At 32.2% G+C, this 26,864-nt stretch overlaps 1 protein-coding gene across 5 annotated transcripts in view; it reads left to right on the top strand.

Moving 5' to 3' along the window:
* Nucleotides 1-26,864, top strand: part of Vps13a (vacuolar protein sorting 13 homolog A) — a 259,327-nt gene that overhangs the window by 96,772 nt on the left and 135,691 nt on the right. For all 5 annotated transcript variants that reach the window (XM_077797003.1, XM_077797002.1, XM_077797006.1 and 2 more), the window contains exons 24-34: nt 6,498-6,582; nt 9,556-9,710; nt 10,129-10,285; nt 13,585-13,664; nt 14,094-14,153; nt 14,358-14,511; nt 15,566-15,682; nt 15,764-15,867; nt 18,039-18,206; nt 19,658-19,962; nt 23,762-23,909. In XM_077797003.1, coding sequence (XP_077653129.1) covers nt 6,498-6,582; nt 9,556-9,710; nt 10,129-10,285; nt 13,585-13,664; nt 14,094-14,153; nt 14,358-14,511; nt 15,566-15,682; nt 15,764-15,867; nt 18,039-18,206; nt 19,658-19,962; nt 23,762-23,909 — 1,533 coding nt within the window. The remainder of the gene's footprint in view (nt 1-6,497; nt 6,583-9,555; nt 9,711-10,128; nt 10,286-13,584; nt 13,665-14,093; nt 14,154-14,357; nt 14,512-15,565; nt 15,683-15,763; nt 15,868-18,038; nt 18,207-19,657; nt 19,963-23,761; nt 23,910-26,864) is intronic.

Below are 26,864 nucleotides of genomic sequence, written 5' to 3'. Positions count from 1 at the left end.
ATGGACTTTTTATTCACCCATAAAGAAGAATAAAAGTAAATCATTTGCAGGAAAATGGATGGAACTTGAGAACATTATGTTAAGTGAAATAAATCAAACTTATAAATTGAAGAGTCGAATGTGAAAGGTAGAGAGGGAAATGGAAAAGAAAGGTCATGGTGGGGTCTTATGAAAATTGAAAGAGCAGTAAAGTAGAAGAAAGGAACCAGAGAAAGGGAACTAGGGGAAGGGAACCATAGGAAGGGAGGAGGTAGAGGAAAGTGGAAATGGGAATGATATTGGCCAAATTATATTGTGATATTTTGTGCATATACAATATGTAATAATAAAACCCACCATCATGTACAACAATAATGCACCAACTAAAAATAATATGAAAAAAATAAACTCTGTCTCACACAGCTTATAGTTAGATCATATGTTTAATCCATTCTGTCACTCTGTGCTTTTGATTTAATAGTTTTGTCCCTTGACATTTAAAGTCATTACTGACAGGACTTCAAAGCTTTTTTTTTTGGTGCCAGAGATTGAACCCAGGGGTGCTTAACCACTAAGCCACATCCTCAGCCCTAGTTTTGTATTTTATTTAGAGACAGGGTCTCACTGAGTTGCTGAGGGCCTCCTGAGTTGCTGAGGCTGGCTTTGAACTTGCTATTCTCCTGTCTCAGTCTTCCAAGTCGCTGGGATTACAGGTGTGTACCACCACACCCAGCTTGCTATTTGTTTTCTGTATGTTTTGTTAGTTTTTTTGTTTCTCATGTTCTTTGTTTCTACCTCTTTTGTGTTTATCTGCTCTTTGTAATGAATCATTTTGATTCCTTTCTCATTACCTTTGTGTGTATACTTTTAGATACTTTCTTTATGGTTTCTAGGTGAATTGTATTTCACTTCCAAAGTTTATAATATTATATTTTAAATTGATACCAACAACCTCAATATCATACAAAAACACTACATCCTGATACCTATTCCCTAATTATTAATGTGTTGTCACAAATTGTATCTTTATGTTTTGGATGTGCAAGAGCATAGGGTCATAATTATTTTTTATTCTTATTTCCCTCAAATCTGGGAAATTAAAAGTGCAATTGCTAAGTAAGAGTACAATAATTCTTTATATGTTTGCCTATGCATTTACCTCTACTGGAGATCTTTATTTCTTTTTAAGGTTGAGTACTATCTAGTAGTCTGATGATATAGAATAAGATGAACTCAGTTCCTTTTATACTTTCATTTAACAACACATTTCTGATGTCAGATGTAGGGAATTTCCCTTTGTCCCCCCACCGCCCCCAAGGAAGCAGTATGGCATCAGTGGATACTAGACATCCATCTTCAAATTTATTTCCGTTCTTATATATATTCTGCCTGTGGATAATGTCAGATCTGACAGCTAAGACATCACTGCCCAAGAATCTGTCCTTCCAGTTCAAATATAAATTGAAAGCCCCAGGTGTGTGTGTGTGTGTGTTTGTTTTAGTGCATTTTGACATATTCATAAATGCATATAATATAGTTTTCTCCATTTCAATTCCCAGTACTTCCTCTTTCCCTCCGTCCTCCTGGTCCCTTTCCTCTACTCTATTAGGCTTCCTTTATTTATTTATGTATGTATGTTTTTATGGATGCATTATAAGTATATAAAAATTTAAATGCATTAGATTATATTCATCATGCACATAGCATGTTTTGTAAGCTTCATTTTTCATTTCTTCCTCTCCTCCACCCTTTTTCTCCCAGGTCCCCTGCTTATCTACTGATCTCTTCTATTTTCACAAACTCTTCCATTTTTAATCCTTTATTCCACTCTAGCTTGTGAATGCAGGAGAGAACATTGGACCCTTGAGTTTGAGTCTGGCTTATTTCCCTTCGTCTGATGTTTGCCAGTTCTTTCCGTTTATCAACAAATGTACACATTTTTCTTAAGTTGTAAATATCTTTGTAATGAATCATTTTGATTCTTTCTCATTACCTTTGTGTATATACTTTTTATACACAATGTATTTATTTATTTGTTTGTTTTTATGTGGTACTAAGGCTCTAACCCAGTGCCTCACTTTGCAAGACAGTCTGTTTTCCACTGAGCCACAGCTACACCCTGAATGTACACACTTTTGAAGGAAATTATAAGTGCTACTATACTGAACATGACAAATGTTAAGAAAAGCAAAACAGCTTATTGCTGGTATGGAAAAGTTTTAGTTGTCAGAGTTGTCAGGATAGAATCTCAAACTATCCACAGTGTTCCTTTAAATCAAAGACTAATCCAGAGCAAGGCCATAACTCTGTTCTGTTAAGGCTGAGAGGTGAAAAAGCTACAGTAGAAAAGTTTGAAGCTTGTAGAGGTTGATTGATGAAGTGTAAGGAGAGAAACTATCTCCATAACAAAAGTACAAGGTGAGTCAGAGAGTGCTAATATAAATGCTACAGCAAGTTATCCAGAAGATCATACTTTTAATTGACGAAGGTGTCTATATTACAAAACAAGCTGTTTGTTATAGACAAAATGGCTTTATATTAGAAGACATTATGTAGAACTTCCATAGCTATGGAGAAGAAATTAGGGCCTGCCTTCTAGGTTTCAAAGGATGGGCCTATTCTCTATTTAGGGATAATGTAGTTTGTGAAAGTGGAAGCTAGTGCATATTTACCATTCCTATAACCCTAGGCTTTTAAGAAAATGCTGAATCTATTTTTCCTGAGCTCTGTAAATGTTACAGTAAAGTCCACTGCAGAATCCTTGTTTACAACACAGTGGTAGGGATTCAGCTTAATCTGACTGCAACAAGTCAAAACTGCTTTGATTGCCCCTGGGTCTTTGCCTGACAGTTGATGTTAACTTGAGATAAATTGTTTACATTCTGACTTAGAGGAAAGCCACTCTCATCCTGACCATTCATTATATAAGCTTACTCCCTTTGACTAAAGTTGGAGAGGTGCACCAACCTTGCTGCACTCTTGACTTTTTTCAGTAAGTCCCCAATAAATTGCATTCTGTCTGATCTTGATTCTGTCTGCCTCCTTCTTCAGTCTTATAGAACTTTCAGTTCTTTTACACTGGATTTTCCCCAAACAATGAATATTTGAGCAGACATTTGACAACTACTACTTAAAAAAAAAGATTATATTCAAAATGTTACTGCTCATTGAGAATATACATGGTCACCCACAGTCTTTGACAGAAAGATAAAACAAAATTTATGTTTTTATGCCTGCTAATTAATACAGTGCCCACTTGGCTCCAATAAGAAATACATTTTGTAAGGCTGAAACTGCTATAGATAGCTGTTTCCTCTGATGGATCAGGACAAAGTAAAGTGAAACCTTCCTGAAAGGATTCACCGTTGTAAGTGCCATTAAGTACATTTTTGACTCATAGAAGAAGTCAAAATATCAACATTTCCAGGAGTATGGGAGAAATCATTTTTAACTCTCATGGATGACTTGAAAGGATTCAAGACTTTAATGAATGTAATAACTGCAGATGTCATAAAAATAGCAAAATAACCTAGAATTAGAAGTAGAGCCTGAAGTTGTAACTGAATTATTGCAGTCCGATGATACGACTTTAACAGATGAGCAAGGAAAGTGAATTCTTGTCTTGAATTTACTTCTGGTGAAAATGCAGTTAATGTGGTTGAAAATGATAGCAACAACTCGGTGTGTTATATGAACTTAGCTGACAAGGCATTGATGAGGTTTTAGAGGATTGATTCCAATTTTGAAAAAGTTCCCTTATGGGTAAAAAGCTGTCAAACAGCATATCATACAACAGTTGTCTTTCATGAAAGGGAGAAGCAATTAATGTGGCAAACCTTTGTGGCAATCTTCATTGTTGTTTTATTTTATGAAGTTTTCAGTCTTCTATAATGATTTAGATAAGTGTTGTACCCCAAAAGCTCATGTGTGAGACAACGAAAGAAAGTTTAGAGGTAAAATGATTGAGTTATGAGAGTTGTAACCCAATTAGTGGATTCATCTGTGTCTCTGACATAGTTTAGAAGAAGGTCAAAGCATTCTTTTGTGGCCTGCTTTAGGAAAAAAGAATATTAGACTGTCAGTGAGATCTTGCTGCTTCCGCTGTTTTTTTCAGATATAAAGTACCATATCTCAGGGTAGCATGTTCTGAATCCCATCAATTTTAAGGCTTATCATGTAATTACTTTATGCAACAAAATGTGATATTGGCTGAAGGATTTAAAAGCTGATGAGTAAAGCTGAAAAACATTGTGAAATATATCTATAATATCTGATTTATTTGATTTATTGTAAAGGTGTCAATTTAAATTAAGGGAGCAGGGATTAGCTTTTCATAATAAATGGGGCTGAACAACTAGATTTTCATATGGAAAACAAGTGAAATTCTATCCTTATCTCATACTGTATATAGAATCTAACTTGAGATTGGAATTTAGATCTAAATTTAAATGACAAAGGAATAGTTTCTGGTACAGAAAACATAAGAGAAAATCTTTGGAGTCCTTGCAGAAGGTAAAGATCTCTTTGGCTATTAAAAAAATCACAAATATAGTATAAAAGAATGATAACTTGGATTTCATGAAGATTAAATTTCTCTTTCTTTCAATGACACTGTTATAAAAGAGAAACCAAAGAGCATTACCTGTCTACTCACTTTGTAAAAAATGTCTTCAACACATATATCTTATCAAGGATTTTTTTCCAAAATATATAAGGATACAAGCAATAATTAACAGGTAAACACACAATGTGAAAAGATGTTCAACTTGACTAAAAATGAACTCCTATTAAAATACCACTAAACATTGATTCGAATGACAGCACTATGTCAAGGTATTGATATGATAAGGATTTAAAACTCTCATACATTGCTGCTGTAACTAGAAAATGGTATAATCCCTGGAAAATAGTTTGGTGGGTTTGTTAAATAAATACATACTTACTGCATAACTTGGAAATTCTTCCTAGGTTTTGACCTAAGAAGTGAAAACATGCCCACTAAAAGAATTGAACTAGGGCTGGGGTAGTGGCTCAGCAGTAGAGCGCTCACCTGGCATGTGCAAGGCGCTGGGTTTGATCCTCAGCACCATATAAAAATAAATAAGTAAATAAAATAAAGGTATTTTGTTGAACAACAACTAAAAAACAGAGAGAGAGAGAGAGAGAGAGAGAGAGACAGACAGACAGACAGACAGACAGACAGACAGACTTGACCTAGAATGCTCATAGAAAGGTTATTTACAGTATTAAAAAGCAGAGAAAATCCCAACTATCTATCAAGAAGTGAGTGGATAAAAAGTAATGGCATATACAATGGAATACTTCATTGTTGCATTTATACATTCAACAGTGAGGGTCAGTGACTAGGAAGCAGCTTCCTTCAAACACATTCCAGGGTATTTTAGAAAATGATTTAAATTCCAAAATCTAACATGTATATGGTAAAATAGGAAGAAAATAAGTCCGTCCCTTTCCTGAATGTGAGTATAAAAACATTGAAAGTTGAAATTAATTTAGTATAAGTGGTTATGAAAACATTGAAAGTCTAAATTAATGTAGTATAAATAGTTATTCTTTTATAGGATGCCTAATGATTACTAGGAGCATGAGGGAGCTTCTGAGTTACTTGTAATGTTCTGTACATGGATATGAGTGGTGGGACACGGATGTGTTTACTTTAGGAAAATTTAGTGAACTTTTTGAACTTCCATGTATTACTTTGGTTTATGGACTCCAAAGTAGTAGGTGATACTTTTTAAATAATTGTACTATTTCTTCTTCTCCAAATGAAAAGACTTTCAGCAAAAGGACAAACACAAATAGCCCATGAAACTATGATATGATACCTACCTATTACACATTTATGAACTTCTAATTAAAATATAGGGTGAAATTTCCAGTGAAATTGGTAAAGTTTAATATCTTTGAAAACCATAAGTATTTATGAGGATAAGGAACCATGCAAATCTCTCATCTACTGCTGGTGTTAATGTAATCTGTTTAAAAACTCATGAGAATAGTTTGATAGGACTTCATAAGGTAGCCATAAAATTCTCTTTGCAAAAGTCTTCCGAAAGTCTTCAAGGAAGCTTATGGTTATTCTGTTAATAAAAGCAAAAATATGTAAAGATTTTTCAGCAAGAGTGGTGGACAAATAAGTAAATGTTCGTTTATTCATCAGTGAAATACAATTTAGCAGTGAAAATTGGTGAACTGTTGGTACAATTAAAATTTAGATTATTTTGTAAAAGAAGGAAGTTTCAGGAAAATGTATGTAATAATCCCCTTTTCTATAGTTTAGAAAGAGTTACACTAAATATTATATTAAATGAGAATAATAATAAGTAACATTAAAATTATAAAACTACTTTAAAATCTACATTGTATAATGTACCTTCCTAATTTAGGCTTTATTTCTTCTCAGATCTTTCAAATTGAGTGTCTTGTCCAAGTTGATAATTTTGAATAAAAAGTTATTGTGCTACTTGACAGCAAATTGTTTTGTTTCCTCCCTGCAGGTTCAAGCATATACTGGTTTAGGACCGTCACATATTTCACAGAAAATAATTCCTGTCTTGGAACTTCCACGTATTACTGAGGATGGTAAAATGAGATTGCTTAAGGAATTTTTTGTTATTATACATATATTATTAAAATAATTTTTATTTGAAGCATATTTTCCTCATATGAGATTTAGAGGAGGTTAAATATTTTTTTGCTTTTAACCTAGGTTTTCTGTAAAAAAAAATTATAAGAGAAAACTAATAAATTTATTAACATTTACATCTCGTTTTTACATTGGAGACATTAGAGATTAGTAACTCAAAGGGCAATTAAAATTTGGGCTTATATACCAATTTGTGTTAAACAAAGGAGTTTGGGGCTGCTATGCTTGGGGAGGGAACTTTCAGAAAGGTAACCAGGAGAGATATGGTATATAAGGATAAGATTCATTATGTTGAATAAAGGCAGCATCTTCCCCTTTGATAAGAATTTCTCATGATTAAGAGTTATTTTTCTGGTATAGAGAAGGAGACATCCTTACAAAGGTATAATTCCTTTATAAATTTTAATATTCCTTATAAAAGGGAAACTTATGCTGTGTCTTCAGAGCTGCTTCTGTGAATGTTGTTTCTCAAAGTAATGAACTCAATATGACCCCTTTGTCAAAAAGAAATGGAATAGTCATATAAAAAAAACAGGCAGTTACAGATATTTTATATTATGAAGACATTTTCACTAAAATAATACAATTTGGATATTCCTTAAAGTTGCTTTTGTAATAGGATTTTTCTTTTTCTCTTCCTTTTTTTTTTTTTGGTATAATTTGAATTTGTAATGCCAAGATTCACTAGTAAGTGAATAATGTTTATTGAATATGGGATTAAAAAAACTCCACAATACTCTGTGGATGTCTAATTTGTAATGTGGTAGTTATTTTGAGAACTTGCTATAGGAAAAACTTTATATAGTTTTTTAAGTGAAGAAAAAAATCAAGTTTTAATATCCAAATTAACATGAAAATACTATAAATATTCTAATATCTACTGTTTTTTTTATGGCCACACTGGAAAAAAACTGTTATCTATTTTTAAGATTAAAAAAGGCTAAATGTTAAATGTTTTAAAAGTGCCATCTTTATCCCATTTTCTAAGGAATGCATTTTTTTGTGTGGTGACCAGAGAGGAAATTGAGTGAGGTCATGTACTCTTTCTTAACCTCAATTTTAGGTTGTTAGGGATATGTTTCAGATTATTTTAGGTTCCTTTAGATCTCTTTATAGTTTTATCAGTGGTTGAATGTTTTTCATGTTTTTGATCTTTTTAAATGTTTCTTCTTAGCCGGGGGGATATCTAAATACATGGAGGGAGGGAGGGAGGGAGGGAGGGGGGGAGAGAGAGAGAGAGAAATAGTTAAATAGTTGTATAATGTGTAGTAGTTTAACACTGAATATTAATCTCCCTTTATCCATGGAAGATACATTCTAATACTCCTATTGGATGTCTGAAATCACAGATAGTACCAAATTCTATTAATACTGTGTGTGTGTGTGTGTGTGTGTGTGTGTGTGTGTGTAATCTGTGATTAAGTTCAGTGTGCTTTTCACCTTAGTTAAGTACTTGATACTGCATGATGAGTATAACTAACAGTATGACGGCGAAACTAGCGTGAATTTATTTATTTATTTTTGGCATAGTTTCACAGAGTCATCATTCCTGGAGTGGATCTTGGCAGCATCAGCATATGGTTTTTTCTTTCCTTAAAAATTACGTATTTTATCTTTTCACTTAAAAGGAATCATTTTATGGCTTCTCTCTGGCATGTTTGAATTGCTACCATCTCTACTCTTGGGCTTTGGGGCCAATATTGAATAAAATAAGGGTTACTTATACACATATAATACAGTTCTACAAGAGTCCATCTGATAATCATAATGGTTGCTAAATGACTAATGGAAGGGTATTGTATGCAGTATGAATACTGAAGGAGTCCAGGGAATTGTGCCCCCAAAGTATGCTGACTATTTTAAATTAAAGGTCTTTGGAGAGCAGTAGATGCTGGAAAAGGTTTTTTCAAGATCCCACATAAAGATTAGAACTGCCAAAGATGGAAAACAATGATCTTTAGTTAAACTAATGTCTGTCGGAAGGAAAATATAGCCATACCTAGAATGAATTTGTTATAAGCTATTGTCTGTCTCTTAGGACCATTCAATTCCCAAAGAGAATCATTTACATTATCTGAGCACTCAGTCTATTCATTTACCTAAAATCATTTACTACCCCTCCAATTGTGTATTTCACTGACCTCTTTGGGTTGTTTCAATTTATCACAATCCTGTGATTCTCCCCTGTGCATGTTAATAATATATGTATCTTTTTTCCTATTATTAGTTCATGCCAGCAAACTTGCAGACTTTTTGAGAGAGAAGGGAAACTTCTTTCTTTGCCCCTATAATATACTGACAAAGGAATAATTCATATCCAGAGTGGAATAGTGCAAGATTTTCTGATGCTACTTAGGATAGCATGCAGTTTAATATTTTAGAATTCTTGGAATTTTTCATTTAATATTTTTGAGCTGTGGGTGACTGTGGGTAACTGGAATCACACAAAACAAAACTACAAATGGGGTGGGAGATTGCTTCATTCAAATTTCAGGGCCTGTCTTCTGCTGCTAATATTGCAGAGTTTGTATCTAAGTCCTGTTAGACTGTTCAGGTAAATGAGCATTTTAGCATGTTACTTTGAGTATTCATGATATGTAAAGTCTTGAGTGTTGTCATTTACTGTAAAATATTCTTATGAAACTTTGAAATAGACTAATGATTTCATAAGGTGATCTTTAAAGATTACATTTTATAGTTTTTCTATACTTTTTTGTAATCAAGAATGTTATTTGTTCAAAAGTAATTTTATATTCTTTTCCATTTACTTTAATTCTTAGATTTCTATTAAATTTTAAAATAAATAGATCCATAGTGTTTCAGTGTTTACATTTCAGAAAATTTATTACAATGTTATTATTAATTTGATCATTTTTATTATTGACTGAAACAATATTCTTGAAATTTAGACTCAGAAGAAGAATTTTTTGATGCACCATGTAGTCCCTTGGGAGAGTTTCCTCAAGTTCCAGTTAGAGTTAAAAGTACTCAACACAAAAAATTACAAAAGCAAGATTGTTCAGTAAATTTGACTGAGATTAAAATGCGATTTGAAGTAGCAGAGGTATGTGATATGGTAAATTAATAACAGTTATTTAAATTGTCATGTCTACCATTTACAACCTCATTGCTAATGGGTACTGCATCCCAATTAAATGATGTAAATTTTCTGTATGGTGGTTCCCTTTCATCCTCCCCTTTCTTTTGTTTGAAGAATAGCTTCTTTAATCGAGAATTAGGTGTTTGGATATGACACATTGTGGGTTTTCAATACATATTTCTTAAAAATTATTATAAAAAGTGGAGTGGTGATTATATGTGGAATGGTGATTATAAAATTGCTTCTAAATTTTAAATACATAGTACATTATTTATATCATGTGTATGTGCAAATACATTTCATATATCCATATATAGCCACTATGCAAATAAATGTGATTTTTGTTTTAATAGTAGTAATTTAATTTTCCATTCTTCTTCAGGTTTTGATTCAATTTTATCACCTTGTGGGAGATTGTGAACTACCTGTGGTAGAAATTGATGTTTTAGGATTAGGCACAGAAGTTGAACTTAGAACATTTGATTTGAAAGCAAGTGCCTTTTTGAAAGAGTTCTGCTTAAAATGTCCAGAATACTTAGGTAAGAATCTCTATTTCTTAAAAATAAATAAATTAATTTTATTACTTAACTACATGCTGGAGAACTTTTAATTATTTTAGAGTTCGAATCAGTATATTTGCTCAAATATTCTTGGAGAAATATTGTGTTTATACTATTACTATTATATTGTGTTTGTACTAGTCTATTTTCCATTGATATAACAAAATACCTGAGACTGGATTATAAGTATAGAAAAGAAGTTTAATTACCTTATAAATTTGGAAGTTGAAAGGCTGACCTTCAGTGGCTGCGTTTATTTGGCCTCTGGTGATTATCTCTTGGTGGGTGGTATGACAGCAGGAGCATATGTAGTGGAGATCACCTGGTGAGACAGGAAGCCAGAAGCTGATTCAAGGGTCAGTCTCACTCTGTTGTAACTATTCACTATAATGGATACTAACTGGGATCCCACAAGAACTAATATTAATGCTTCCTCTGGACAGTGCCCCCAATGACCTTATCATTTCGAATTAAACTCTACCTCTTTAAGGTTTGACCACCTTAACACAACATCCCTGAGGACCAAGCCGCCAGCACACTAATCCTTGGGAGACAAACCACGTCCAAACCTTAGCAGAATTAGTCTTTGGCTTTTCATCTTACACTTGGTAGTCTGAGGAAGGGGTAGATCAGAGACAAAATGAAGATAATTTCTTTTTCATTAAGGAAAATCAAATATGATTAAATCTTAAATCTACATTTAATATAGGAACACTAAATTAATTTCCTATTACTGCTGTAACAATTTACTATGAACTTGACAGAAATCTGATGTAAGTCCTACTGTACAGAGAAAACTGTTATATGATTTATGAATATGTCAGAATGAACCCCAGTATCATGTATAACTATAAAGCACTAAGGAAAAAAAAAGAGACCTGAGAAAATAAATTAAGGGGCCAGTGAGAGTTCCTTTCTAGAGGCTCTAGAGGAGGATCCATTTCCCTGTTTATTATGTTGTTGACTAAATTCATTTGCACATGATTTAAGTTTGTTTTCTTGTTACCTGTTAGCTGTTGTTAATGCCTACAGGTTTCTATTCAGTCTTGCATTATATCCTCCTACATCTCAGACCCAGCAAAGGGTATCAGATTCTTACAGGGTTATTTCTAACATCCTCTTCTACTTTTTGCTTTCACTCTTAACTCAGGCAGATAATCAAACATAATCTCCATTTAACTATAATCACATCTTCCAAGTTCATTTTGTCATATAATCCCTTAAGATCATAGTGTAAGAATCTTGTCTTGTTTTTCTTGTTTTTGATGGGAATGGTATTCTGTCTATCACAAAACTTCTAAGTTTTCCAGAATCATAATGGATCTGTTATATCTAAGAAAATAGTCCTGTTTTCTTTGTTAGGGATTAAGGTAGATACTATTTATATTTCTTCTTTTATGTTTTTTAATCCATAGTTTACATTAAAAGTTCATAATTTACATCAGAGTTCACTCATTATGTTATACATGTATGCATTTAGACAAAACTATAATAGCAAGTATCCACCATTATATTTATCTAAAGGTTAGTTTTACAATGCTAAAAATCTTCTGTGCTTCATCTTATTCATCATTCCCTCCCCTATAACAAGTGGCAGTCACTGATCTTTTTATTATCTCCAAATTTATACCTTTTCAAGCATGTCATATAATTGGAATCATATAGTATGTATCTTTTTTCTGATTGAATTCTTTCATTCTGTAATATGTATTTAAATTGTTTTTATATCTTTTCATGGCTTGATAGCGTTTTTTTAAAGCTGGAATAATGTTTCATTGTCTAGGTTGTTATGGTATATTTAATCCATTCACCTACTGAAAGATTCCTTAGTTGTTTCCAGATTCTTCCAGTTATGAATAAAGCTGCTGGGTGTTTGTGTAGATGTTTTTGTTTTCTTTTGGTAAATGCCAGAATCTGCAATTATAGAATCACATGGTAAGAGTGTAATGTAGTTCAGTAAGGAACTGCCATACTGTTTTCCAAAGTGGTTGTACCATTATGCATTTCTACTGGTGATAAATAAGAGTGCCAACATTTGGTGGTATTGGAATTCTGGATTTGGGTCATACTGATAGGTACATAGTAATAATTTGCATATCTCTGTGACATATGGTGTGAAACCATTTTTCATTTACTTATTTGCTGTATGTATACCTTATTTGGTGAGTTGTCAAGATCTGTGGCCCATTTTTTAATCAGATTAAGTAGTACAGCCCTTATCTCTTACTAAGAAGATCACGTATGTAGCAGATACAAAATTTTATTATGCTTGTTTTTTTGTAACCAAGAAGCAGTTTGCTTTGATAATTGGAAAGAAAAGTATACCAGCCCAAAAGTGTTCTGTAATGCTCCAGAAGTTTTAGAACAGTTGTTAATTTACACTTTAGCTTATTTTTGTTTTCTCAAGAGCAAAGGATAAGAAAACCCTTGAAAATAAAACACAGGGCATACAGTTTTCACTGTACTCATTTGCCCTTGTTGTCTTGAGAGAGAGCAAATAGCACAGTTTCTCATGAAAGGTAGATGATCAATAAATATTTGTTCAGTGAATTAATAAGTGTGTAAACAAAGTGTGGATCTTCTTGGGGGTAAAAGTGTGGTTAGCACCGGCATTGGAAAACTGGTTTATATGCTAATAACCTTTTAAGTTTGGAGGATTTTGTGGTGTTTTTCCCTTAAGAATAGTATAGTTTTTTTTCTCCCAGTCTTTACATATTGACTTCTAATAGACATAAGTAATTTGATGATGATGATGATGATGATTTTAAAAGGCATTATACGAAAATCTCTCCTACGGTAGTTTTCCTACAATGTCAGATTTTGAGCAGAAGCAATAATATATTTAAAACAGATTATGTGGTAATAGAGTTAATTTAATCTAAACTGTATATAAAAACTTTTTCATCACATTCCTGATCTGTCTTCTCAACAACTCGGTTTTCTAGGATTGATGACTTTTCTCTAGGGATTTTTGTGACCTGGGGCTATAAATTTCTTCATGTCCTTTCATTTAATAGATTGCTAATTTTTCTTACCTTACCTACTATCTAGGGTTAGGAAGGTTGAGACTTCAGTATTGAGGCACAAAGGAAGGGAATGAAATTGTATGGAAAAATTACACTTGTAGAATATAAAAAATGAAGGGAACTGAGTAAGTATATTCCAAGGACTAGAAGTGGTACAGAAAAGCCTTTTTCAATTATGTTATTATTAATATTCCCTACCTTTATTTTGAATTAATTTTCCTACCAATTGATAATTTAAAATTTTATTTTTAGATGAAAACAAGAAACCTGTTTATTTGGTCACAACACTGGATAACACAATGGAAGATCTGTTAACATTGGAATATGTGAAGGTAACTGGTTCCATTTTTATCTGCTTGATAGGTTATGTGTGCTGCTGAAATTTCGTTTCAAGTTTTGAAAGTTTAGTAATATTTTGTTTGTTTAATATTTAGTCCTAGTGTAATCTCAGTAACTCCTGTCTTGATAATAAGAATGATAATATGCAACATGTATTGAATACTTGCTGTGTGTGCCATGTGCTGGAGAAGCCCATACTTAACAAATTTCTTTTGTTCTAGTAAGGAAATTGCTTTGTTCTTGTGAAGCACTTGCCTTTTTCCACAAATGTATATACTTAACCTAAAATCCGTAATCTATATATAGTTACTGTATACATACATACCCCGGGAAAATTATATAAATGCATGTTAGGACTATTATTAATTGTATGAACACATTTTCCTAAGATATGCTAATAGACTTGTTTTCTCTTTTGATAGGCTGAAAATAATGCACCTGATTTGAAAAGTACCTATAACAATGTTTTACAACTGCTTAAGGTATGATTGAATAACAATTTACTTTTAATTGTGTGTATTTTTTTTGTCCCAGTGTATTATGACAATTATCTCTCATTATAATATCCTTGAGGATAAAACAGTATTATAAATTGTATCCTTGATAGCACAAAGCGTAAGTCCTTATAGAGACTACACAACGCAAATTTTTATTGACCTGTTATTAAAATCAGCTTCATTCTTTAGGTGAATTTTTCATCTTTGGATATTCATTTACATACTGAAGCACTTCTGAATACAATGAATTATCTCAATAACATCCTTCCACAATCAGTGGAAAAACCAACCTCAGTGTCTGTTCCAGAGACTGAAGACAAAGGAGATGTCATTAAAAAATTGGGTATCTTTCTTTAAAATTCAACTGCAATTTCTTTTTTAAACAAGTAGATCATTAAATTTAGGACTGGGACTTATTGTTAACTTATGACTTCAGGATTCTGGTGTATAGACTACTATCCAAAGGATTCATGATTTATTGAGTTAATTTTAGAAAATAATATTACAGGCAAAGGAAACCAATTACTGCTGAAGAAAAGATTTTTGTCATGCAGCTGATTATACAGAAGATTATACAGTAGAAGTATTTGATTTGGATTAAAATTCATGCATTTAATAATTAAATAGCATTATTTTAGATTAAGAGGAATGTAAGCCTTGGTAACTTAGCCATGACCCTGTTTCAAAATAAAAAATGAAATAGCTCAGTGGGGAAGTGCCTTATGATTCAATCCCCAGTACCACAGAACAAATAAAAAAACTAACAAAATTTGAGTAATATTAGAGTTGTGAATTATTTGTGTATGTACATTTTTTTTTCTTCTTTTAGTGCTAAGGATCAAACCTAGGGTCTCATACATGCTAGGCAAGCACTTTGCCAAATGAGCTACGTCCCCAGTTTTGTTCAGAGTGTATTTTTAATCAGAATAAGATTGAGTATCCCAGTCCAAAATTTGAAATTCTTCAAAATCTGAAACTTTTTAAGTCTCATGTGTGCTAAAATGTTTTAGATTTTGGAGCCCTGTTTTGGATTTTTGGATTAGGTGTGCTCAGCCTATAACTATTTAAAAGCAACAAAAATTTATAATTTTCACAATGATAGGTGTTTCCTAGTAGACATCAAGTCTTAGAAGTTTAGAATTTTATAGCTACAGTTGCTTAGTTTCAAATAAGTAGTCTCCCCTAGGAACAGTATTTCATTTTGCTTTTTTTTTTTCATTAGGTATGATAATTCTTTAGAAATCCTAAGCCAGTAGGAATTATCTTATTTTGCTTTTAGTTGATGCAAAGCAGACTTTTAATATCATTATTTATATTGATAGTTCAGTTACTTTTTAAGTGTAGTATGGTAACTGCTAAACTTTTCCTTTTATTTTACAATGACTTTTTTTTTATAGCTTTAAAACTATCCATGAATGAAGATATTATAACCTTGCAGATTTTAGCAGAATTATCATGTATACGGATTTTTATTCAAGATCAGAAACATAACATTGCCGAAATTAAGATTGAAGGTAATAAATCTCATAAAATAAATCCAATAAATGATTAAATGAAAGAAATAAAAACTATTAGTCATCTTTTTATTTCCTTAGGACTTGATTCTGAAATGATTATGAGGACTTCAGTTATGGAAGTAAATGCCAAGCTAAGGAATATAATTGTTTTGGATTCTGATATAATGGCTGTGTACAAAAAGGTAAGAATTTGTTTTCATTAATACTACATCACTAAATATGATTGTCCTTAAAGAGTGGTCATAGTTTGCTAAATTTTAGCAATGTGTATGAGTTTTATAGTCAGGCATAATCAGATTATCTTGGCTCTATTCCTTAGTAGTTGTGTGATCCTTAGCAAATTACCTAATCTCAAATTTCATTTATTTTCTTCGAATACCCTGCATGTCATAATGAGTTTCAGATGCCAACATCAGAAGGGCTGAGATTTTTTTAAAGCTTATTTCCAGGGATGCTAACCAATATAGCTGTTATGTTAAGAGAGCTGTTTGAACTGAATGCTTAGTGACTGAAGAGTAGGTGTTTTGTTACTGGGTATAAAATAGTAGGGATTCTGGATTTGATACTTCTGTGGAGTTGGACAGATAATTCTTGAATAATGAGTTCTGAAGAGTGAAGGAATATTAAATAGTAAGATCAGAAAACCCTTACTTCTTGAGCCAGGAAGTCACCATTTGGAATTTGACAAGAAGAAAGGAGAAATGCACAAATGGACTTAAGAGTATTCTAATCAGCTTTTTCACTGCTGTGACTAAAAGACCTGACTAGAACAGTTTATAAGAAGGAAAAGTTTATTTTGGGACTCATGGTTTCAGAGGTCCATAGAACATTCGCCTGTTTCTCTAGGTCTCAGAAATGGAACATTCTGGGTGACCCTGTCCCTTTTCCTCATGGCATTTAACTGATATGTTTGGTGGCTCCTACATGGGACCAAATATCCTACTGTGTCACAGCAGAAGGGGACCTTGAAAGATATTGTCCAAGGAGGATTTCTTATTCTTCCCCCAGGTATAGTTTTCTCATATCCTTGTCCCTAGAATTTTGAATCTTCACCTGAACCTTGATGGCCAGGATTTCTGCCCTTTTGTATCTTAAGATTTTGTTCTGAGAAGTGGATAATCCTGGTGGTCCTTTGGACTTTTTTGCATTGGAGTCTTCTTTTCTTTTCCAGGAATATACCAAGGAATACTCTGTCTGATGTTCTACTCTGTCTTTCTCATGATCTCCCAGAGAGGTCCATGAGTGTGAACTAGTCTTGTATTTATGGCTTCCAGGGTTTCATTATCTCACATTAGTTCACAGTCCATCTTTATCACTTTGTTTTGTTTTATCCTGAGGCATTTTACCTATCTTGCATGGTACCTGGCATCTCTCTATCCTGCTTTCTACCACAAGTGAGCTGGTGCTTATTTTCTGACTTTCCTTGAAGATAAAAGTTTTCCCTTATGTTTTAGGGTGTTTTGTTGTCAAGAGACCTCCTATTTCTAATGGTTCCACGAAAAATTGTGATGGTTTATTTGGTTTATTCTTGTTTTAGGGTTTGGAATGACTTTCTCTCTAGTTCATGCATCCTAGACAGAAGCATACTGTAGACTTCTTTTCAGACCTCATATCTTTGACTCCTGAGGATTATTGATGCTATGGTTGGAATTTATTTGCCTGTTGATGGTTCTTCAGCTCCCTGTTCTTGCTTCTAGAATTTAAGAGAGTTGACAAGACAGTAAATTAGTGTCCTTCCCATGTTCCAAAGTATTAGAATACATTTTACGTCTTCTGTCGTCTCTACCATTTTTAACTGGTATTACAGAGCTTGAAATTTTAAGCCTTTGTAAGTAATTCCAAATTGACAATTAAGATGGGTCTTCACAAACCAATAAGGAATGAGGAGTATAGAAATAGGAGATCCCTTTAAAGAATCTGGAAAATCTGTTCCTATATCTCAGATCAAGAGAAGGTAGTTTTTAGTAAGTTGTAAATATAGTTTTTTTTCAGACTTTTGAAAGTGAGCAAGGATTTTTCATTTAAATGATGACTCTTGGATACAAAAGTATAAACTCTTAAGTGAGAATGCATACGCTGAAATTTTCTCTTCATTAAAAATAAAATGCTAAGCCATACCTACTAACATGATTTCATGACCTACAAAGGGAGCTGCCATCATCAGTTTGAAAACTGTATAGTGTAGGTTCTAATAAAGCAGTGAGAATTGTAGCCTCATTTGTGCTGGCTTGAAGATGTGGGATATTTTCCAAATATGTATGTCTTTTATTATATTTTGCTTTGTTTTGTTTTTATCCTGAGGCATTTTACTTAAAAAAATGGATTCTAATCATTGGAATGTTCTCTCATTAAGGCTGTGTATATCACTGGAAAAGAAGTTTTCAGCTTCAAAATGGTGTTTTACACGAATGTAACTGCTGGTTCTGCAGACACAGATATGAATGTGGTTGACGTTGGGTTTAATTTAACTGTTGGTTGCATTGAAGTCGTTTTTGTCACAAAATTTCTATATTCCATAATAGTAAGTATTTTAATTATTTTTATTCTTTTATACTAGTTTGGAATTGGTGTATTAACTAGATAATCAAACCAATGAACAATAGCAAGAATTCCTTGCTTTTTAAAAAAATTTAATAATTTTCTGTGTACCTTTTATAATAGTGACTGAAATGTTCAGTACCTTGTTTATATAACATCATTTTCACATGGGTATATTCTATTTAATTGAAATTATATTTTATATATTACCACATTAATATATGTAGTGATATTGTTATATACTATATATTAATTGAAATCTTTTATATATTATTGACTTAAGTATTTGCTTTGCCTGATTTCCAGCTCCAATTTTAAAAATGCCAAACATAAGTTTGTTTTGGTCTCATGTCATTATTAAGAAAATTACATTTCTTATTTCTTTGTAATTCTGTGGATGTTTGGATACTTCAAGAACTGATGTGATTCTTATATGACTTTGTGCTAAAACTTCTGCGTTCTTAGTTGTGCTTTTCATATTTTGTTTTCTGTTTTACCATTGCCATCAGCTATTTTTTCCTGTGAGTGTCATACCTGTCTTTATGATGTCACTTTTTAAAAAAATCTTGTTTCTAAATTTTGGTGTATAAACTAGATAATCAAATCTAAGGATATAAATAGAATAAATAGGCCAAGTATGGCAAGTATGCACATGTATTGTACATATACAACATGGCATACATATTGATAAGATTAGCAGTTTTTATAAGAAAGGGATTCATATATTTACTTGGATATATTTGGGGGATATGGAGCCCTCTTTTGTTATTGCAGAGTTTTAATCACTTAGAACTTTTGTGATTTTTTTCAAATTGAGGTTACCATATAGGTTTGTAGACATAAGGATGAACAAATCTTCTTCTTCTAATTTATGTTTATTACTCAAAACATTATGTCACTGAGCCCTCTTATGATACCCTTTTATTTAAAAATTACTGAAAATAAAATGTAGGTTGATTTCAGAATGTGAAAATTAATTTTAATCAGATATATTTTATTATTAAGGTAATTTTTCTAGAATTTTAGAAATTTGAAAACTTACTTGAGAATCCTTGAAGAAAGATATTTTATCTTTTCTTTTAAAATTTTACAAACATAGATGGCCTCTCTCTATTGAGGTTGTATGTGGAAATATGATTGTTTTACTTTCAGAGAAGGTATACTAATAAAAGGAATAGGTATCAGTGAAACATTCCCCGTCCTTATTTTGCTTTGTTTAAGAGGCTAGATTTTTATTTTATCAATATCTTTGTGTTTATTTCTCAAATTTTTACATCAGAAAGTTAAGATTTAATTTAGACAGACTTTGAATAAATAATGCATGGTTATGTGAAGTCAAGAGCTTTTCTTATGGAGGTAAGTTTAGAAACATTAATACATATTTAATAAATCTTACTAATGGTAATGTTAATAGGAATATCATTCTGTCTTTAGGCTTTTATAGATAATTTTCAAGCAGCAAAACAAGCCTTGGCTGAAGCAACTGTTCAGGCAGCAGGAATGGCTGCTACTGGTGTAAAAGAACTGGCACAAAGGAGTTCTAGATTTGCATTAGATATTCACATCAAAGCCCCAGTTGTGGTTATCCCACAGTCTCCTGTTTCTGAAAATGTTTTCGTTGCTGATTTTGGACTTATTACAATGAAAAATACATTTGTTCAAATATCAGAGAGCCAGAACTATCCCCCACCTGTTATTGACTTGATAACAATAAAGCTGAGTGAAATGAGACTATATAGGTAAGTTTTTTGCAAGTATATTTGTGTACAGTGTAATTTTTTTCCAAATTTTTACATTAAAGACTTTGGTAGCTTAAATTGTTTACAGTGGGATTGTAGTTTATTTTAACTATACTTCATTTTGTGATTCTCTCTCCCTCAAATATTTTTGGGAATATCAATTATAGTCTTTTTAAAATTGTTTTGTATTGGAAGTGCTACAGCTAGTTGGATTCAAGTGACACTGAATTCTTTTTTTAAATTTATTTTTATTAGTTCTAATCAGTTATCCATGAAAGCAGAAAGCTTTTTGATTCATTGTACTCAAAAATAGAGCACAACTTTTTATTTCTCTGGTTGTACACGATGTAGAGTCATACCACATGTGCAGTCATACATGTACCTAGGGTATTGGTGTTCATATCATTCCCATCATCTTTCCTGCCCCCATGCCCACCTCCCTTTTCCTCCTTCCCCTTGGCCCTATCAAAATTTCTACATTCTTCTCACAGCACCCTCCTATTATGGATCAGCATCCACTTACCAGAAAAAATACTCGGCGTTTGGTTTTTAGGGATTGGCTTACTTCACTTAGTATGATATTCTCCCACTCCACCCATTTACCTCAAATGCCATAATTTTATTCTCTTTTAATACCGAGTAATATTCCATTTTGTATATATACCACAGTTTCTTTATCCTTTCATCTGTTGAAGGGCATCTAGGTTGGTTTCACTGTTTAGCTGTTGAGTGACACTGAATTCTTGACAAGCTGGTGTGACTTAAGGTTAGGGGGCCAGGATTCTATTGAATGAGCGTCATGCTAATGAATAATGGTGATGGAAGATATTAAAGACAAGAGGGTAGTGATAATGTAAAAGAATATAGAGGCATATATAGATTGCAGATTCAATAATATCAGTCTTAAAAAATAAGATCTATTTCTTGATGTATTATAGCATGAGTAAAAGTGGTAAACCTGGGTTTTGTTATTCTTAAAGGAACAGTGAGAGGTGGGAGACATCATCACAAATTAAGAAAAATTATTTCTCTTACCCTGAGATAGGCAGGTTATTGGAGAAAAACTGACATCTGTTTATAGAACTTCTTGGAAAGCCAGGTTTCCGTTAAGATAAGAAATGAATGATATAGTTAGTGAAGACAGTTGGAAAATGTTGAATGATTTGTTATCTAAGTCCAGGGATTTTGGAAATTACAGGAAAATACTAAGATAAGAGATTTCTGTTTTATTAGTAGGCTATAATATGCATTTTAATACCTTGAAGTTTCAAGTGGTTCAGTAACCTGGAGAGTTTGAACTGTAAGTTTCCATTGCTAAAATAGAATATTTATACTTTCATTTCATCATGTGTTGTTTGTTTTAAAGAAATGGTAGATCTAAATGAGGTGTGAATCTATTGGTAAAATAGATTGCCTGTGTTTAACAAGAGTCCACAATTGTCTGTAATAATCATAATATTTATTATTTTATCTCCAAAATGGTTAATTTTATTGATAATGAGCATAAAAGATTGTTAACAATCTCTTGAATATCCCAAAATAACTGCTAACAATTTGGTCTTTTTGTTACAGTTCATTTTATTTGCATATATATTTAACTTCAGTAAAATTAGGATTATATTGTGTGGTTTGTGTTGTAAATTGCTTTTTTTCTAACAACAGGCTATGTTTTTCCATGTTTTTATTTTGAATGCATAATTTTTTCTTAATAGTTTATTACTTAGTTTTTTAAAAAAAATTTGTTAGGAATTTAAATTGATTCAATTTCTTTTTGATATTATAACACTATAATGATGATTGTTTTTTTGTTTATCAGTACTGATATGATCATCTTCTTTACTTTTTTTGGACAATTCATTTCTGTAGGTTGAATTCTTACAAATAGAATTGTTCACTAGAGTGTAACCACTTTTTCCTGAAATAACTTTAAAAAAGTAATTGGTTTGTGAAAATATAGTTTAGTTACTACTTTTTTCCACATAAGCAAGGACAGCAAGTTCTTTATATTGTTGTATATATCTTAATCCAATTTCTTGAATACAGTTTAGCAAATATTTATTAATTATATTACTTATGCCAATAATCTGAACTAATACTAGTAACACAACAAAGAATAAGATAAACATAGTCCAGTGCCTTCCCATGAAGTTTTCACTATAATTGAAACTCATAAGTGGACTATATACATTAAAATGCATTATATGAAATACTTTGATAGAAAAAGTTCAAAGTACTTGTAGGTACATATAGCCAAATTATCTAGCCCCAAGATATAGAGTAATATTGATACAAAAGATTTTTTTCCAGAGGAAATAATGTTTTAATTTATTATTTATGTTTCTTATAGTTTATCTACTCAAATATTTTGAAGGTTATGATCCAAGTATTTATTACAGTGAAGAACTGGAAATAACATATTTTTCATGATAGAAGGCTGATTAAATGACTTAGGACTTAGCTCTATGTTATGATATATAGCCATTAAAGTTGAATATGCAGTATTACCCTATAGAGTTTTCAGATTCCTTATTTTATTACAGTTAAGTTGGAGATTGCAAGCATGCATGCATGGATAAGTATAATACCACTCTGTATTCCATTCATCAGTTGGTTTGATAACTAGACATTCTGAGAGATCCTTGATGATTCCCATATTTCTTTCCCATTGTATAAACAATAGCTAAAATTACAGTAGTATCCTGATATTCTAATTTAAGGATTTGCTGTCAGTTAAACTATAAATACATTACTAATTTTTTGAGATTGTCACTTGAAGATACAATAAGAAGCTTCTGTGGTCATATTGTCCTTGAAGGGTGTTTTAGTCAGCTTTTTTGTTACTTATCACAAGACCTGACAAGAAACATGAAAAAGTTTATTTGGGGCTCCTGGTTTCAGAGGTCTATGTTCATAGATGGCTGACTCCATTGCTTTAGGCAAAAGATTATGGCTGAGATATGGAGGAGGAAACAGCTCAGGACACAGCAATCAAGATGCAGAGAGAGAGCTCTGCTCAACAGGGACAAAATGTAAATCCCAAAGGCATGTCCCCAGTGACCTGCCTCCTGTAGCCATGCCTTACTATCTTCAGATACAACCCATTTAATTTCTGACATTGAACCCAGTTAATCCTTTTTTAGTGGATTAATCCACTGACTGGATCACAACTCTCATAATCTAATCATTTCACCTCTGAACCTTCTTGCATTTTCTTACATGTGAGCTTTGAGGTACACTTCATATCTAACAAAGGAATTCAGTGACCTGATCTTTTCTTGATTCTTGAGCATCAATCCTACTTTTATCAGTACTTGGAAAACCAAATATGGTTCAGCTTTATATAAAATTATGCATACTCAGCTATTTTGATCCATAGAAATAGAAATTTCATATGGTACAACTTTATTTCTTTTTAAAATAAGGAAATATGCAGTATTCTGCTACATATCTGAATCAGTGTAGTAAAATGTTTTTATAATGAGGTTTTATGTAATGGTTGTTTACTGATTATGTAGAGATAGTTCTGGATTTGGTATACAGCGAGTATTTTTTGTCACTTTTTACCACATTGTAAAATGCTATTTAAAAAATTAACTTATCAGATAAAGTCACCTTTGTTTCTATAGGGACAGAACATCTCTCATGTTGATATGTAAAATGTAGCCCAACAGAGTTTCTTCATATCCAAAATTTATTGATTTCTCTTTTATGTAGAAGTTTATATAAGTTAATCTTTGTTCCTCCACCCTCATCTGACTATATATGAAACAATTCATAGAAATTTTGTTTCTACTTACAGGTCTCAGTATTTTAATGATGCATACCAGGAAGTACTGGACCTATTACTGCCATTAAATCTTGAAGTGGTTGTTGAGCGAAATATGTCCTGGGAATGGTACCAAGAAGTTCCTTGTTTTAATGTAAATGCTCAGCTAAAACCTATGGAGGTAACATTCTGGTTGCTTTTTGATTTCTGTTTTTGTTTTTTTTGTTGTTGTTTTTCATGGGAAATGTTGCTTTGGAATATAAGAATTTTTTGGGGTAGAATTTTTATATAATCATTTCGGTCAGAAGGAAAATTGTGACTTATTAGTCTAGAATTTTTTAATATTCTCCATTTGCTCTTTTAACAGATACACTAATTTAAAGATTTGCTGCCAGTTAAAATATAAATAAAAATGAGTACTTACTGTGTGTGAAGCCTTGTGTTAGGTGCTGGAGATATAGTGACAAAAAAGATATGACATTTTACTTCATGTAACTTACAAGTCTAAGGCAGTGGTTGGTAGTGATGGTGATCTGGAATATGCAGTAGTTAGATAGTAAAAAGTGAATGGACACGTATTTAAAATAGTTATAAATTGTGATAAATTCCATGAAGGAAACAGTCAATTAGTTGTATTCATGGAGAATTTAGTGGAAAGGTCTTGGCTGGAAATATTATTTGATAAGTTATCAGCATATAATATTTAAAGCTATGGTAAAATATGAAATAACCTGAAAAAAAAAAGAAGTTAAAGGAAGAGAATATCTAAAAGAGTGGGGAGGTTGAAGGTGAAAATGGTAAATGTTATCATCACCTTAGTTATAGCTTTGTCTGTTCATTGACATTACTTTTCAGATCTCTAATACACCACCCAAAAGTCCTTATTTTTCCCTTCTGACAGGATTGAAGTTAAAACTATTATCACATGCTTTACTGAAGTGACAGCAACATATACTCTGTTTATTCTTTAAGAAATCTACTTAGATCCTTCCCCGCCTTCCATCCCCAGTTTTCCTTTAAATTTCTCTATAAAATTTTATTCAAAAAGAGAAAACCATCATTTTTGAGATTTCAGACTTTTTAAGTCAAAATTATATACAGTGTTTAAAATGTGATGGTGTCAACTGAAAGTCTTTAAGCTCTTAGTAAGTAAGGTAATATGAATGTGTTAACTTATAGGGTTGGGGATGGATGGTGTCTTCAGATAAATATTTGAAATATTTAAAGTCTCTTTATATTGGTAAGAGAACAGATAGAAACTTAAAAAAAAACATAAATAGCATATTCTACCCAGAATGCAGGGAGATCCACACCCCACTGTGTTATTAGGCAGATTTTCGTGTGGCAACAGAGATTTTGTTTTCGCTCACTGTTCTCAGGGAGACTTCATGCAGAATATTCATGTGATGCTGCAGATCACCTTCAAATACCTGGGTGCCTTCTGGGGCAGATTCACTAGGAGGAAGTTAAGTCTTCCCCTACCCTGATTCACCTGAACAATTAGCAAGTATTGCCGTAGCTCACTCCACAGCCCACATATTTTATCCCTTTTGGACCTTATGTTTATACCCTAGGACCTTATTCTCTGTCAGAGAAAAGCTGGAATGAAGTCATTTAGTCTCATGCATGCAGACCAAGTGCAACAACTTTTGATTTCTGCCTGCCCTGACTTGTAGGAGCCATACATCAGCGGTCTTGCAATCCTTACAATTCTTCTAGCTTCTTCCAGTGAGCTGCTGTCTAGATTGAAGAGTTAGGATTAAAAATCAGTATTTGAGGGGAATTCATTGTACTGTACTAATTGAAAGAAATTATTTAAAAGTTCTAACATTTAATTTCTGTTAACTAATTTATATGAGCATATTATTTTTGCAATGCTTGCACCATAATGAGCACAAAATAGTGTCATGAGTAAAAGAGAATGAATGAAAGTTTAAAAAAAAACATAGGTAGCATGAATAAAGTATATATGGACTTTATCTTAAAAACTAGATGAAATACAGTCAAAGGAAGCCTGATTTCAATACAACTGTAAAATTTTGTGTAATTAAAATCCCTTTAGCTTTTTACAACCAGAAATAAAAACAGTTTTGACAAGTTTAGAATGAAGTCACAATTTCGCAATTAAAAAAACTGTCTTGATCACATACATCAATTTAAAACTCATTTTTTTTTCCATATAAATGCTGTTACTTTATTCATGGTTCTCCAAAGAAATAAATAATAGGAATGGTGTGGTAGGGGTAAAAGGGAGAGATTTAGCTTAAGAAATTGGTGCATATGATGTGGAGGCTAACAAGTTCAAAAGGTACATGGTAGGCCATAGAAAGCACAGGAAAATGTTGATGTTGCAGCAGTCTGAAGGTAGCCTGCAGCAGAATTCTTGCTTGAAAGGGGTCAGTCTTCTATCTAGGGAATGCATTCAACTGATTGGATGAGGCCAACTCTGTCATGGAAAGGAGTCTCATTTGCTCAAAATCTACTGATTTAAATGTTAATCTCATCTAACAAAAAACTTTAGAAGAATGTCTAGAATAATATTTGACAAGATATTTAGCTACTGTGAACCAAACTAATGAAACATACCATACCTTTGTGTGTACATACAATTAACTACTATATCTCTTATAATAGGTCTTATGGTATTGGTATAGGCTAATTTAAAAACGTGGGGTTTGAAGTTAACTGTGAGGGAGTTATTGAAGTTTATGTGAACTTAAGCATTTTACTTAACTGTTTAGGTTTATTTTCTTATAAAATCAGGATTATATTTCACATACTTAAGACTTTTGTGAGATTGAAATAAAATAATTCATGCAAAACACATTGTATATTTCATCACACAAATATACTGTTATTTTGGCTGTTCTATCTTTTATAAAATAGATGATTAATAATCAAAAATGTCCAAAGTATTGGATAACTACTGACCAATGAAAGTTCATTTTAAAGGTTTAAAATTACTGGATTATTTGGCACATTCATAACAAGTAGTTCACTGGCAGTAGTTATCTAATTTAGTTGTGTATTTCACAAATTCCTAAAGATCACATGGCATTTAGAAAACTGAATGTTCTTATGCATTAAAATTTTAATCTAAATTTCAGTTAGAGAGCTAAAATTAAATAAGTTTTTC

This window comes from Urocitellus parryii, chromosome 4 (genome assembly GCF_045843805.1).
Source record: "Urocitellus parryii isolate mUroPar1 chromosome 4, mUroPar1.hap1, whole genome shotgun sequence".
NCBI classification, from domain to species: Eukaryota; Metazoa; Chordata; class Mammalia; order Rodentia; family Sciuridae; genus Urocitellus; species Urocitellus parryii.
The sequence above is the reverse complement of the archived record's forward strand: the minus strand, read 5'-3'. Positions and strand labels throughout refer to the sequence as shown.